Source organism: Micropterus dolomieu, linkage group LG21 (assembly GCF_021292245.1).
Source record: "Micropterus dolomieu isolate WLL.071019.BEF.003 ecotype Adirondacks linkage group LG21, ASM2129224v1, whole genome shotgun sequence".
Taxonomy (NCBI): Eukaryota; Metazoa; Chordata; class Actinopteri; order Centrarchiformes; family Centrarchidae; genus Micropterus; species Micropterus dolomieu.
Window position 1 is genome coordinate 20,512,881 of NC_060170.1, and position 16,050 is coordinate 20,528,930.

Here is a 16,050-nt window from a genome sequence, read left to right on the forward strand (position 1 = left end):
CACACATGCAGTCCCAAATGACAAACAGAACTACGAGCGCTGTGAAGGCTTAGATTACTCCTTGTGATCCCATATTCCCTTTGATTCTGGATAAAGAGTCAATTATTTATAATGTTTAGAATTTGCAGGGTTAAGCTGTTCCATATTTTCTTACCTCTATTTGGTATATCTATATTTACTTACTTGGCATATTTACCTAACCACCCTATTTTCTGTCTTCTGGGTGTGTATTTGAATATTGCCAAGCCTTTTTAGTTTCAGTCACACTCCAAGTTATATTATAGGTGAAGCAGTTACTTAATTAGTTCAGGACTCATTCTGAATAGGCTAGTACTTTATTTAGCTCACCCAAGTACATAATTGGCTAAACTGTGGCAGGGTCAGTTATTTGGCGAGCTGAGCTGTGTTTAGCAGACAGGTCAGATGAGAGCTAATATGCTACAGCTAAATAGGACGTCGCCGCAATATCAGCTTTTCAGGAATTGTCAAACCCATTAAATGATGGAAAACTCTAGCGTCGGTTCTTCCCTTTGGTCCAGCAGAAGTTTTATAGTTTTGAGTCAAATATCTCTACGACTATTGGATGGATTGCAATGAAATTTGGTACACACATTCATAACCCACCTCATGATGAATTACAGTAACTTTAATCCCCTGACTTTTCATCTAGCATCATCATCAAAATTTGTCCAAAACTTTGGTTTATGACCAGATACATGCAATTCCCATCATCCTCAGCTGTAATTCATGTTTAAAGCTAATTAGCATGCTAACGCGCTAAACTACGATGTGTAAGATTTAGCTCAAAGTACCATAGTGCCTAAGTTCAGCCTTACGGTTCAGCCACTAGCATGCTTGTAGATTCTTGATGACCTTCTAATGACAGAGGAATTGCAGCAATATTCACAAGTCTCCTGCACAGCGGATGGTGGAAGGATTTATGTAGGAAACTGGAGCAATGTATGTCGTGTAAGTCTATTGGAAAGAGGAAGTTCTGTGTGCTTTAGCCTTATTCACAGAGTTTTAAAAAAGCGTCATTAGTTTTCAGCACATATGCCTTTTGAGGCTTTCGCATCTAGCGTGTGTCTGTGTCTCTGTTTATGTGGGATGTGTGTGTCTGATGAGCCATTACTACGTTTCATGGCTCTTCCAATTCCCTCTTCACCCTGGCCTTCTTCGTATCAGTTTGATTGGATGATATGTAATGCGAGTCCCCTTATCTGATTTGGTGCCACTGTGGGGGTATCTGGTTTCAGCCAATTGTTGCCACCTCCGGGGGGTTTGGGGGGCAGGCGGATGTGTTGGCATGGATACTGGAGGGGGGAGAGCAAATGAAGTTAGTAGCTGATGAGATTATGTTGAAGTGCTGATGGGAAGAGGGACAAGAGTACAGAGGATAAAGAGAGAGAGCAAAAAGAAATACAGCAGGCAAGAGAGAAACTTGAACTCACACTGGTGATTAGACAGGAAAATCTCATTGTGCTTTGTTAGTGATGCTGAAAATGGCACGCACTGGATTTGTGTGTAGCTGGAATTGGATGGGTGTTGTTATTATATCATACACTGGTAGGGGCTTCAGTGTGTGTGTGTGTGTGTGCTTGTATTACTTTATTGGTGTTACTGAACAGCTGTCTTTTCTAAATGAATGTAATTATGTTATTAACAATTAAGTCTCTTTCTGTCTCATCCTCCGTCAGACTGAGATTGCCAAGAGACTAAACACCATCTGTGCACAAGTCATTCCCTTCCTCTCACAGGAGGTAAGCATGTGTGACTTTTAGCTTCAGACTTTATGCCATTTATACACTCTGGTTGTCTGTTCTAGCTTTATTGATAAATCAGCCTTTTACTCTTTGTTTAGCAACATTGTGTTTGTCTGTGTGTTTTGCAGCATCAGCAACAGGTGGTCCAAGCTGTGGAGCGAGCCAAACAGGTGACCATGGCAGAGCTCAACGCTGTCATCGGGGTACGTGGACTGCCAGGGCTTCCACCTACAGTGTGTATTCTTCTACTTACTCTTTACTTTAATCAGCTGTCTCTGCATGTCTGTGCATACTGTTCCATGTTCTCAAAAATCAACAGCCCTAAAGTAGGGCTGGTGTTGCTGAATGTAATAAAGCACAGCATGTCACACTAGTTCACTAGTATAGCAGTTCTACTGTGATAGTTTAAACGCGAGTGAAGTTTAAACATTTATGTGTATCCTTAAGGTTCTCCTCTCCATAACCTCACAACTAAGAAGAGAAGCACAGGTTTGTCTACTAATTGTAGAAACGTTTCATAACTTGTTTGCATAATAATGAATATGTAGCAGAAACAAAGACATAACTCAAACACCCAAGTAAGTCAAAATAATTCTTTAAGCAAATATTTTTTTTGCCGGATTTCACTTGAAACCTACAGAACCACTGCTAAAGCTTCACTGCCTGCACACAGAAGTTTACATTGATTTTATATTATAGGCTATATATATATATATATAACTGTTTCAAAGGAATATTATTTAAATCCCTTGATCACCAAATTAATCTCAAGGCCACAGGCATATATGTATGACATATGAAGGAAAATGAAAACAGAGAAAGAAAGGAAATTAAATAAAATGAAAACCAAGGACTCAGATAGTTTCTCTTTTTTTATGTACTATGTGTCTGGAAATAAAATTGATTGATTGATAGAACTGATCTTTTTCATGGTGAACGTGAAGAGAATAGAGGATATGAATAAGTTGGGAGAAGTGTAATGAGTGGTGTTTATTCAAACTGTATGTCATCAGCCTATGATGAACGATGGGGCATGACCAGCTATTCAGACTTGAGTTGAGCTATTCGTGGTGTCTTTTTGGGTGGGATGGGAGGTAGTTGAGAATACTTTTCTTTATAGGAGCCATAGGGGCGGGACTAGCAGGAGGTGAGGCCAGGGGGTTGAGCTGAAGGCGAATGTGGGAAGGGGGTGGGGGCTTCATAGCTTTAGCTTAGCGAAGAGTGGGCAGGGGGTTTGGGGAGTAAAATGTGAGGTGGGCTTGTTAGTTGGCGTGGACTGATGGAGGTCTGTGTGTGTGATGGGGGGGTGGGGGAGAGAGGTGGATTTGGCAGTTGCTATTTGAGTCTTAATTGCAGGATTTCAGTGTTTGTAAAAAGAGGGGGGTGGGGTCACGGCTTTGCCCTCACACTCCCCTCTTCCCCTCTCCTCCCATCTCCCACGCCGGCCTGTCATTCACCCCGTTTGTGAGTTAAATGAGTGTAATGAAGCATGTTGCCCCTACCTCCACACACACACACACACACACACACACACACACCACACACACACACACACACACACACACACACACACACACACACCAGCTCACACTAACGTCCCATGACAAACCAGGCTCCCCTTGCCTCCACCAATGCTTCCCCTCCATTTACTCCCATCAGGGGTCCTGTGTATCTGTGTGTGTTTGTATGTGTGTTTTTAGCATCTGTTTGTGTGTGCGTCTGGGTGTAGCAAAGCGTGTATTTCTGTTATCCCCAGAAAACAACAGGCTGGGTGTAAGATGGTTGAGTGAGGGTGTGTGTGCCTTGTTTATCTAGACTCTGTGTATGCATGTTAGTGCGATCAAGTGTGACGTGTGGGTGTGTTTATGTTTGATTGTTTGGCAGGCGACCCAGCTCAGGAAATTGAGTGTGTGTTTGTGTGTGTGTACAGGCAGGCATGGGGGTTGAGGCTAAAAGACTGTTTCGTTGTTTTGCTTTCATTCATCGGGGCAGGACGCAGAGAGTGAAGGATGGATAGACGGGGGCTCAGGAGAGGGGGTGTGGGTTAGTCAATTAGGTGAGATAAAAGTCGGTTTGACCTTCAGCACTCCTTCCACCCCTGCCGAGTCGCCTCCTGTGCCCCCCTTCCTCTCTCCCTCCTTCCTCCTCCCCTCCCGGTGGCGAATCAGTGAGCTTGGATTCCCGCGGCTACTGTCTGAGGAGGCAATAATGATGTTTTGGAACACAAAGGCATTTCACGCTCAGACGAGCGCCTGATTTGGTGTGAAAGAGAGAGCAGGGCTGCCAGCCAAACTCGGTCTCCCTCTTCTCTCTCTCTCTCTCTCTGACCCTCTTCTCCTCTCCTCTCCTCCCCTCTCTCCTCAGCCGCCTCACTCCCTCATAAGACCTGACAGTGCAGGCAGCAGCTGGGGCTCTCGGCTCTCTCCCCCAACTTCTCTGTCATTCCTCCTTTTCCTCCCCCCCTCCCCAACCACCACATCCTCAGGCTCTGGGCTGTGATCCCAGCTGTCAGTATTGTTCAGTGTTTGACCCTAGAGGGAGGAGGGGGTGTGTGTGTGTGTGTGTGTGTGTGTGTGTGTGTGTCGACGTGTAGGGGGAGAGGATATGTTCACCGCCTTGTAGACTGCAGACTGTTGAGGTGGTGTAAACCCTGACACTGAAGAAACTGTCCCATCTGTTGAAGACTTCAATAGGGTCAGAGATCTCTATTGATTGGGTGACATAGTGCTATTGATTTTTACCTATAGATGGCTCACTTTCATTCACTGACACTTGACCTTTTGGTGTCAGGCGTCAATGTTTTGCACATTTAGGCAGCTATATTGCAGCAGAACGTCTCATCTTTTTAGTACAAACATTTTGCACTGACTCACAGGTGTGAGAATTTAGGCTGTTAATTTTGTCAGCCATTTGTCAGTTTGTGTCAGTTGTCCTTGTTAATTGTTGTCAAAAGGTTGTTGACGAATGTATTTCGTTTAGTTTCGTCTGACGAAAATAACACTAGTACACCGAGGACTGAATCAAAAATGGACTGCTCCAGATGCAAATCAACAATTTATTTTCTTTACAATATATATTGCCAGCTTTAGGCCTACAACACCTGAACACGACTCAAGTGTATGTTGCAGCATCTCAGAATGTCCCACTTTTTTTCTCAACTCAACTAACTAACTGCCTCTTTCTGTCTCGCAGCAGCAGCAGCATCTATCCCATAACCACGGTGGAGCCCCGGTGCCCCTCACCCCTCACCCTGCTGGCCTCCACCCCTCTCAGCTGGGTGGTTCAGCTGGTCTCCTGGCTCTATCAGGAGCACTTGGTGGTATTCCTCCCCATCTGATGGGAAAAGATGGTGGGGATAAAAAGGCCCACCTGTCTGGACCAGACTCGCACCCTTCAGGACCTGAGCACCTGAGAGGTGAACAAACGCACCCTCCACCACAGCAACTTAGAGAAAAGAAAGAGACAAATATTTTTCTGTTAGATGGTCCAGAAATGTGTGGATTTTGTTATTTTTGAAAATATGTATAATACAATTCACTTTTTAGCCAACATCCATATCGTTTAATTGGCAGGCTGTAATTTTCTGAAAGATACTGTTATTTATTATTATTATTATTAATCCCTTTTTTTTTAAAAAAAAAGTTTTGGCTACTTCTGAGTCAGTTTTCTGTGTGAATGTTTGGTTCTCATTTATAAATACAATTAAACATAGACTTCACATTGCTTACTCATACCCTTTTCTTTTTCCTTTTTTCTGTTTTGTTTTCTGCTCTGCTGAACACCCAACCCTATGACCTCAACCACATATACGCATTTCCAATGGCAATAGAACGAGAGCCCGGCACAGTAAGTACTTCCTCTTTCCGCGGCAATGTTTACTGTTCTGACAAACTCAGTTTACTTTCTTTCTTAAAGGGATAGTTTGGTTTTGGGGAATTTGACTTTGGTCTTAGATTCAGTTTGACTTTAGCTCAACAGTGAGATTAGTTTGCCTTAGCTCAGTTGAAAGACGTCTATGGGATCTGTAAGCTCTACTCAGGCTGAAGGAAAAACAAATTTAGACTGTATGCTGTAAGTAAACTACATTTAGTTTACATAGCCGTTTCAAGTAATGATCTAATTGTTTGGATTTGTGCTTTAACTTTTTTTATTATCAACCACTGGTAATGTAGGATAAACACTTAAGCCAAATATCCCATCTTGGGCCAACCATTCAGTTGTCTCACATGCAATAGTGTTTTATTGACAATACAGTATTTAAAGAGTCACAGCACATTACCTTACATTTGATGAAAGTACTTGGAACTTTAACTTATGTAAAGTGCAGCTGTTGCTGTTTTTTTCATTTTAGTATTACTCAATAAAGTTCACCTCACCATGTGCATAAAAGAAACTTGCTGTTTTTATTTTTACTTGTGTTTCACGCGCAAATAGCTTTCATCCTTAAGTAGTATATTTTTGTGTGTGTGTTTTGGGATCTCTTGGGTAGAGCTTCGGCCTGCCTGTTTAGTTCTGCCCTAGATCTTCTCTGAACTGTTGGGCTTCTTTTCTCCTCCAAATGAGCTTTTTAGCATGGTCCCACGCGCACACAGTTGCGTGCACACACACACACACTCCTCCAGCCTATCCTGCATTGTTGTGCCTATTTAACACCTCAGTGAGCAGATTACCCCCCAGCCCCCCCTTATCCCCCGCTTAAAGACTCTCATTGTGTTTAATATCACCACCACTGAGAGGGGAGGGATTGGGAAAGGGAGGGGAGGGGGGCCAGCAGTCATATGACACTGCTCTTGTGTGTGTGTGTGTGTGTGTGTGTGTGTGTGTGTGTGTGTGTGTGAGTGAGAGACCATGCTAAAAGTGAACAGGGGGGAGGCGGTGGGGGGAAATTGCTTATGTTTTGCGGGTCAGTGCTTCTGTGCTCAACTCACTAAAACCTTTCAATAAAGGGGGAGGAGGTGGGTGGGAGAGAGGGAGGAAGAGGAGAGGGTGTGAAGGAAGGGGCCTTTGGCAGAATACAGATTTTCACCCCTCTTTTTCCCTCCCTTGTCTCTTGTCACCCTTTCTTCTCCTCCACACTCTCACACCCTCCCTCCATCCTCTCCGTCCTCTAATCTCATCCCCTCCCTTTCCCCTTTTTTCTCACACCACCACCCCCTCCTCTCTTAGCAATTCCTCCTTCATTTACCCTTTCCTCCCTCAAAGCCCAAGCGCTCGCTCACTAGATGTGTGCATGTGTGTTTGTGTATGTTGGATGCACATTTCATTGACAGGCTGAGACTATAATGGACTCAACATGAAGCTTTAATCTATTAACAATAGGATCTGTTGGTCAGGAGGCCAGAGGGGGGCAGCTGTGTGTGAGTGTGTGTCTGTGTATGTAGTCTTGGGACACAGAGGGACACACAAGTGTTATGCAAGTAATACACACACACACAGTCTGTTACACACTTGGTCATACACACAGCCTTTTACAGTCAATTACACACTGTACACACACATACTGCAGCCAGTGCAGCTTGTCAGAGCCAGGAGAGGGAGCACTGATAGATTTTGAGGGCCACTTAATGTAATCATCAACTTCAGAGGCGTGTGTTTGTGTGTGTGTGGCTGTGGTCAAGTGAGAAAAGAGGTTGCTGTTTAAGTGTTAGTGCTGCTTAATCCACGCTATGAACTATTAACCTATTTGCAAGTAAGAGTCTGTTTTTCTAACCTGCTCTACACACGCTGAATAGCTGTTGTAATTAGTGGTAGATGGATCAGACGGTTTAGCGAGCTCTTGCAGTATGCACACACCGAAAGCACAACCTGAACTGTAAATGGCAAAATTGTCTCACGTCTGCAAACCTTTTTCTTGTTTTGTTTTTCCCCCTTTGTCCTCCAAACTCTCCTTTCTCTATTTTCTTTCTACACTACATTTCGTTTTTCTTAAATCTCTCTCGTCTCTGCTCTCCTATCCCACTGTGTTCTGTCCTTCTACACCTCCCCTCTATGTTCATCTGCAGAGTAACTCGTTGCTGCCAGAAAGCCTTAGGAACTCAGATAAGCGACGCAATGGACCTGAGTTTTCAAATGACACCAAGAAACGCAAGGTGGATGACAAGGACTCGAGCCACTATGTAAGAAATATTTCACTTAAGTGAGGGAAAATTATTTATCATTTGTCTCTATTCATGTGTACATGTATTGTAAGCGTTTGTACAGATTCATCATAGTCACACATTGAATTTTAAGAGTGATGCTTCACATTGGTATTTATTTCCAGTTGAATATTCACTTGTAAGTGCCTTTAACAGGCTGTTTTTCAGCTAATCATAGAGCAAGGACATTTGTGACAATCTTCTGTTTAAGAAAATTACCAGACGGAGGTGCAGAATATTTAATGGGGCGCTAACTGATTGTCTTTCTTTGCAGGATAGCGATGGGGAGAAGAGTGATGATAACTTAGTGGTGGATGTCTCGAATGAGGTCAGTATGTTTAAATATTTTTTGTTTGTTAGTAGATTGTTGTAATTGTGGTTGTTTGCCGTGGGATTGATGCAGTCCCTTTTTTAAAAACTACAATATTTTTATAGTTGAAGTCTTCTATCGAGGAAACTCACTTTTGTGCAGTAATATTGCTCTAGGGTACTGAATCCTTGTCCCTCCACCAGGATCCTGCCTCCCCCCGTGGCACGCCTCTACCCTCCCCTAGAGAAAATGGCCTGGATAAGGCACGCCTTCTCAAGAAAGACCCCTGTAGTCCAGCCTCTACTGCATCATCAGCAAGCTCCTCCTCCCTCAAATCCAAAGAGATGTCAATGGTAGGGATAGACAGTTGTTTTTGTTGTTTTAGCATATAGATGGACAGACCATTGATAGTGAATATATGTCAGTAGTTACATATTTCTTGTACGTTTCTAAGGGATCTCTCTCTTTGTGTGGCAGCGAGATAAGGCAGGTACACCGGGGCTAAAGTCGAGCACGCCCACACCAAGAGGTGACTCTACACCTGGTCCGAGCTCTACTCCTGGAATCCGGCCCAGTCTGTCAAAACCCCCCTCCATGGAGATACCACATCCACCCAGTAAGTCCAGGTTAAACATCTGTAAATACATTATACGATAGGTTGTGCTTTCTTTACACTGCACACTTTTACTAGAAGGCAATAAGTTTAAAGTGTTTTCTTAATTGCCCCCAGGAAAATTCAACCTCATAGTAAAGTTTCAAAGAGCTTGCCTGCTACCAGAAAAAACTGTTGTTGTAGGTCTTAACTACTAATGTTTCACGGCACACCTTTACTCTGGAAAAACGTCATACATGTGCGTAGGTCCCCACAGTCTACTTGATATGAAACGCATCTGATTGCCAGCAATCACAGTTTCGGTTAGAAATCTCTGTTTGCTTATGCTTGATTTAACTTTGTATCACAGACAAAAAAAGAATTGTAATCAAGGGTTACAGATGATTGTGGGCGAATGATAATCCTGCAGGACCCAGGTTTGTATTCTCACATATTTAAGGGATTGTGAACTTGAATTCTCTTTAAGATGTTGCCAGCTTTTCATGTGTCCTACTATTTCCTTCTCTGTCCGCCTCAGCTGCAGGTTTGCGGACCCCCCTGGCTGTACCAGGCCCATATCCGGGTGCATTTGGTATGTTGCCCCACGCAGCAGGAATGAATGGGGAGCTAACTGGTGCTGCCGGGGCTGCGGCCTATGCTGCCGGGCTACACAACATGTCACCTCAGATGAGTGTCGCTGCTGCGGCCGCTGTGGCTGCGTATGGCCGTTCACCCATGGTGAGTGGAAAAGGGTGACATTTCATATCTGTGTGCGTCCATCTGTTGCATCCCAAAAATAAAGAAAGCCTCTGCAAAATATCAGATCAACAAAAGCGTTTAACTGTTTTCTTGTTATATTACTAATTGTTGATATACAAAGCTTTTGTTGCATTGCGTTGTTGATAAAATATTTAATCACAGTGGATGTAATTAGGCATTTTTGGTCCTGATCAACAGAGATATCAAGTTGAAAACAAATCTCTACAAATGTATCTAAACTAAGTACAAACATGAAAATTAGTATTCACCTCCTTCAAGACGATATTTAGTAGAGCCTCCTGTGGCTGTGATTCCAACCTTGACTCTATGTAGAGCTGGGCTGATAACAGGTTTTGCACACCTGGACGCTTCAGTTTTTAGCCCATTCTTCTTTGCAAAAACTTCTCGAGCTCTCTGAAGTTGCATGGTAAATGTGAGTGAACAGAACAGAGTGAATTTTTAAGTCGTGCCTTCTACTTCTACTGCCTTCTATGCCGTTCTCCCTGAAGCACCCGGGCAACTGTTGTTGTATGCACAGTACTCACAACTCAGCCATGAAACCTTGTAACCTACTCCAGGCAGATTTACAGCTGTACTACAATATATTCTTTCCTTTTTCAGTCTACACAATACTCTGAGGAAATAATCAGTGTGTTGGAGATTTTCTTGCACCGTTCCTCTGATTCTTACTTTTCAGTAACAGTAGATTGATTTGATCAATTGTCTACATGTGTTCATAGCTTTTTCCATAAAAGTGACAATAATGGTTGCACCTTCCAGAAATCAAAATTAAAATCACTTGTCACCCCTTGATTAAACACGTGATCTCCTTCAACTTATGAAGGAGCTTCTAAAAACACTTGTGTCTTATGAAGCAAAATATTTGTAGAATTGTTCTGTGTTGAAAAGTTGTAATTAAATCCGCAGTATTTCAGTGTTTTAAAATGACAAAACATCAGGAAGTTAAGTGTTGTGAATACTTTTCATAAGCACTGTATATTTTATATTGCGTGTCAATAGTTGCACAGCTGTATTTTTCTTCTCTGTGCGACAGTATTTATACAGTGGGCATGTTGGTGTGCATTACGTTCAACAATCACCTCATCGCTCTTGTCTCTATTTGCGAAGGGTTCATTACACTGTTTAAATAGGTTTAGTAGACTCACAGCTGTGTCTGGGCAACACTTGATAGAAACTCAGGTTGTGTACTCAACCAGCTGTGTGTGTTGCATTGGTGATAGCACAAGTACTGACAGCTCAGCCTCTGTGCGTTTGCTGACTCTTAAACTTGTCATTTAGATTCAAAGGGTGTGTGAGCTGGAGAGGGTCTGTTTGCTTTGTAATCATGAATGTTTGTGTTCTTTTCCACAGTTTAGTATTGACCTGTGTGCGTTTTTGCCAAGGCCCATGGGTGTGTATCATAAAATGTCTGTGTTCTCTCCTCCAAGGTTGGTTTTGATCCTCATCCTCACATGCGAGTTCCTGGAATGCCGCCCAGCCTAACAGGAATCCCTGGTGGCAAACCGTAAGTGTGTTTGCAGCTGCTCGTATGTGAATTGTCCTGTGGAACATGTAATATGTCCTAGAAAAACCTGCTCTATAAAAAATGACGCTTTTCTCTTCCAGTGTTTACCACTTTCTCTTCTTCTGCAAATTCTTCCACTTTCTTTCTGTGTTCTCCTTCTCTTCATCTTTACCTTCATGTTTAACCTCCTTCTCTCCCCTTCCTTTGTATCATCAGTGCTTACTCCTTTCATGTGGCGGCCGACGGGCAGATGCAGCCCGTGCCGTTCCCCCCGGATGCCTTGGTAGGGCCAGGGATTCCTCGCCACGCCCGTCAGATCAACACACTGAATCATGGAGAAGTGGTGTGTGCCGTTACCATCAGTAACCCCACCCGACACGTTTACACAGGAGGGAAGGGATGTGTCAAGGTCTGGGACATCAGTCACCCAGGAAACAAGAGTCCAGTGTCGCAGCTTGACTGTCTGGTGAGTGAACTGGTGCTGGTTGGTGGGGCCGAAATACAGTACAAAATGTTGTTGAGTGATAGGTGTGTGTCAAACTGATAGGTGTGTGTCGAAACTGTCAAAACCAGATTTTCTGCAGTCAACTGTATTTGTGTGTATTTGAGTCTTATCTATACAAAATCTTGTACGCTTGCAAAACATTAAATACATTTTTTTTTTTTTGTGTGTCTGCCACGTCAGAACCGAGACAACTACATCCGCTCCTGCCGTCTCCTCCCTGATGGTCGGACGCTGATTGTGGGAGGCGAGGCGAGCACGCTGTCAATCTGGGATTTGGCCACACCCACTCCCAGGATTAAGGCAGAGTTAACATCATCAGCACCGGCATGTTACGCTCTGGCCATCAGCCCGGACTCCAAGGTCTGCTTCTCTTGCTGCAGCGATGGAAACATTGCAGTCTGGGATTTACACAACCAGACCCTCGTTAGGTAAGAGAGTCCCTGTTGTACGTACGCTTTGGGCTTTATAAGGGCATCTGCAATTACTGCCTGGCTTCTCTAACCACAGTATTGATCTTCCTTAATTAGCAGACTGTCAGCCCCGTCTAATAGAACCTTTTTATGATTAGTTAAGTATTAGATAAGTTGTAGCACCTGAAGTTCAACAATAGCACTACTTCTGATGAATGGCTTCTGATGAGAAATACTGTAAGCCCTTCACATTTGGTAGTCTGACGCATACCAACTGCCCGGGCAACCTGATGCCTAGTGTGTGTCTTTGTTTAAACATTTCTGTCTTTATTTAACTCAAAATGTATGCGTGTATCCTGCAGGCAGTTCCAGGGCCACACAGATGGAGCCAGCTGTATTGACATCTCCAATGACGGCACCAAGCTGTGGACCGGAGGCCTCGACAACACTGTGCGTTCCTGGGATCTGCGAGAGGGACGGCAGCTGCAGCAGCATGACTTTACATCACAGGTACACACGCATTATCAGCAAGCAGCGTTTTGTTGTCTAACCTTAAAAAACTGAATGCCATTCAGTAACATTTGTATTAAAAGTAGTATCCTAAATTCAATTTTAGCAGCTGGTCAGATGCTCAATGCTAATACAACTCAAATAACATTTCCTGTGTCTTCTGTCCAGATCTTCTCTCTTGGCTACTGTCCGACAGGAGAGTGGCTTGCTGTGGGAATGGAGAGCAGCAACGTCGAGGTCCTTCATGTCACCAAACCCGACAAATACCAGCTTCACCTACATGAGAGCTGTGTACTCTCCCTGCAGTTTGCCTACTGTGGTAAGCAACAGCCTGCCTTGATCTCTATCTATTTAGTCCTCCTTTGACTAATTTTTCAATGCACTTTTTGCAGTCTACCTTTAAAATTAGTCATTTAAATGTCTTTGTGACGGTTCTAGGGAGAGAGAGAGAGAGAGAGTGTGGTATGACATGCAACACAGGTCTTTCGTCACTTAAAGCCAATTAAAAGTCAACTTTATCTGTTCTATTCTAAAAAGGGGTTTCCTTTTTCACTTTTACTATATCTTGTTAATGATGTCACTGTCTGTCTTTTTGTTTTACTCTGAGGATGCTTATTGTGGGTTTGTTTGTGTTTATCTCTACCCAGGTAAATGGTTTGTGAGCACAGGAAAGGATAACTTACTGAATGCGTGGAGAACACCGTATGGAGCCAGCATATTCCAGGTTGGGGCAACAGATCACTATATTCATTAGATAATATATTAACTTAGATAATATATAAAACTGTTGCCTCGGAAGTTACTGCTTCAGCTTTAACAGGGCAAACTGCATTTCCATCAGCACTGCATGGCATCAATGACTACTGTGCATTTACTGTTTTAATGACACATTAAGTTGTAAACAAGCCTGCAGTGAAATATTGCTTGGAGTGTGGCAACATATCCCGTCTCGTTCTGCATCAGCATGTTTCTCTGTGACATTATCAAACATGTTATGAAACTGTATCTTATTAACCATTCAGCCATATTGATTGGATTGAGAGCACCAGATGTAAATATATTTTACTAAGAGTATAGTTTCAAGGATCCCACACACCAATTCTGTCTCTCTTTGTTTTTCTTCAGTCTAAAGAATCATCCTCGGTGCTAAGCTGTGACATATCTGTGGACGACAAGTACATCGTCACTGGCTCAGGGGACAAGAAGGCCACTGTTTATGAGGTCATCTACTAAAAATATGGAAAGAAAGCATGGACCAATGTTGTTTTCCCACACACCTGATACATATTTTTCTAGAAATGTTTGCTTGAAGACAGAAATCGCGGACAGGAGTGAATTTGATGGCGCCGCCTTTGTTTTTCTGTTACATCTACCGAGGAGACTAACGTTCTACATGCACACATCTATCGTGCCTGTATACATGACTCCCATATCAGCTGGAAATTAACTGGAGCAGCTGGATGTTAATGGAAGGAGAGGAACCATTTGGACGTTCTTGTCTCTACTGCTTTGTGCTACGGACTGCACTGGGATCAGTTACAGGGGCCAGATAATGACTGAACCAAAGACTGAGACCAGCTCTTCTGGAGAACACTGTACTGAACATCCGATTTGAAAACACACTTTGATTCAGTGCCACGACCAGGGGCAGAGACCCTAGAAGGAACACTCAAACCAGATGTTTCGTTATGTAAACAAAGAGGAAAATGTGGATAAAAACTGACAAAATATTAGAGAGACGGAAGAGGAGAAGCAACATTTTAGAGACAGTGAATGCAGACATGCAGAACATATTGGTTTGTATTTTGTTCCAGACAATGCTCACAGCCTGTTGATCTCTCAGCTGTGACTCCCTGACCTTAGAACCTCAGCTTGCTGTTCTGATAACGCCTACACTGTCTGAAAAGTACATTTTCTGTCTCAACAGTAAGTCCAATCCTCACTAACTGCACTGTAGTGATAGCTGTCCACCTACACGCTTAGTACACACAATTACAGGCCATGTTGACTTGTCCAGCATTACGCTGTTGTCAATTTCTGTGATGGTTTAGTTGGATCCTCATGAGGTACCCATTTCATATGCCACCAAAAGCCATATACGTACTTTGGAGAAATATTAGCAAGACGATTTCCCTACCCTTTTACACAGCTGTACTCCACAAGCAACACAAGCTTTCATACTGGAATTTCTTTTGACTTTTTAGCCCCTTACGCTCTATACTAACAGTAACTGAAGGTGTTGATGGGGTTCCCATTAGCAGAAGGAGCCTTTCTTTATTCACTATATTACTGAAAAAGATTTCAGACAGTATTGATAATTGGTCAGCTGGGTAGAGCTTCAGATAGCCTTTTGGATATGGTGTTGCTGAAATCAAGACAAGGCCCTTGCTGTCAATTTTAATGCAATTATTCGGTTGTGGTCTCTTTTACAGTACATTCATTGGTTTATCATAATGAATTAAATGAAGGGTCTTGGATTAAATTTTCCCCCTTAATTTTACATAAAAAAAAACAACCCTTTGATTCCTGTCTTTACTGTTGCAAATGTACCCCAACTCTGCCTTTTGTCTTTAAAACACATGATATCAGTATGGGTGGCTAATCAGCTTTATGGGACCAGGACCATCTATACTTCTAAAAGGATCTTGATAGGTTTTATTGATTTTATGTTTAAACAAGTGAAAAGTCCTTTCTTCCGTTTTCACTCAACAAATGTCATCTTAAAAACTGCCTTTTTAAAATACTGTCATTTGTTTATGCTAATATTGTTGAATGTGGGACATTTGTGAATTTGCCTTGAAAAGTACAACAGTGTCATGTTGTCTTTTGATTTTACAAATGAGATTTAAGATTACAAGCAAGATTAAATTATTTGTCAAGGTAGTCTTATAGAGAAGGTTAGTGAAGGTTCAGTTGTATTTCAGCTTCAGGAAGGAGTTGGTCAATTTCAGCCATTCAATCTCATTATTTTCATGACCTTGTGTTTATTTTTTTTTTTGTCTGTTGAATGTTTGTACAAATGTATATATCTTTGTTTTTGTTTTTTTTTCTTACAGGACATGCTTTAGAAATGACAAACTGTTTTTGTACATCTTTTACATTGAAAAGAAACCTCTAATCAGCAGAAATACTAAATGGTCTTAATGCTAGCTAATCTAAAATGATTGAAATATCTAGACAATAAATGTTTTTTTTTTTGTAACTGGAGTGGTCTTTGACTTTCTGGGTTGGTACATGAACACATTAGGCCCTAATTTATAAAACCTTTTTTGGTACATTATAGATGAATGCGATGGAAGCTCAGAGATTAGAGAATCAGCCTTTTAAACAGACGGTAATTTAAATTCTAGACGTAAACATTAACTTAATCCATTCTCATTGTTCCATTGTGCAAAGTCTATTTTACTGAAACTGCTCTGAGACCAGCAGAGGATAATCGTTACCCTAATTCAGTTCTGTGTGGATAAAGGTTTGACATAAAATGAAAAAAACTTATTGAATCATCTTTGGTACATTGAGTTTTCAATTTAAGTCACCTG

General features: G+C 42.4%; 1 protein-coding gene across 9 annotated transcripts in view; it reads left to right on the top strand.

Moving 5' to 3' along the window:
- LOC123960056 (transducin-like enhancer protein 1) overlaps positions 1–15,713 on the top strand; it is a 23,094-nt gene extending 7,381 nt beyond the window's left edge. For 3 of the 9 annotated variants that reach the window (XM_046034545.1, XM_046034553.1, XM_046034554.1), the window contains 17 exons: positions 1,698–1,760; positions 1,892–1,996; positions 2,211–2,252; positions 4,956–5,178; positions 5,593–5,609; positions 7,766–7,879; positions 8,175–8,228; positions 8,414–8,563; positions 8,688–8,826; positions 9,341–9,540; positions 11,010–11,086; positions 11,303–11,552; positions 11,772–12,019; positions 12,364–12,511; positions 12,680–12,830; positions 13,159–13,235; positions 13,637–15,713. In XM_046034545.1, the coding sequence (XP_045890501.1) occupies positions 1,698–1,760; positions 1,892–1,996; positions 2,211–2,252; positions 4,956–5,178; positions 5,593–5,609; positions 7,766–7,879; positions 8,175–8,228; positions 8,414–8,563; positions 8,688–8,826; positions 9,341–9,540; positions 11,010–11,086; positions 11,303–11,552; positions 11,772–12,019; positions 12,364–12,511; positions 12,680–12,830; positions 13,159–13,235; positions 13,637–13,744 (2,166 nt within the window). In that variant the 3' untranslated portion in view covers positions 13,745–15,713. The remainder of the gene's footprint in view (positions 1–1,697; positions 1,761–1,891; positions 1,997–2,210; positions 2,253–4,955; positions 5,179–5,592; positions 5,610–7,765; positions 7,880–8,174; positions 8,229–8,413; positions 8,564–8,687; positions 8,827–9,340; positions 9,541–11,009; positions 11,087–11,302; positions 11,553–11,771; positions 12,020–12,363; positions 12,512–12,679; positions 12,831–13,158; positions 13,236–13,636) is intronic. The other 6 variants (XM_046034547.1, XM_046034548.1, XM_046034550.1 and 3 more) reach the window with 6 other exon arrangements.
- The last annotated feature ends 337 nt before the right edge of the window (positions 15,714–16,050 follow it).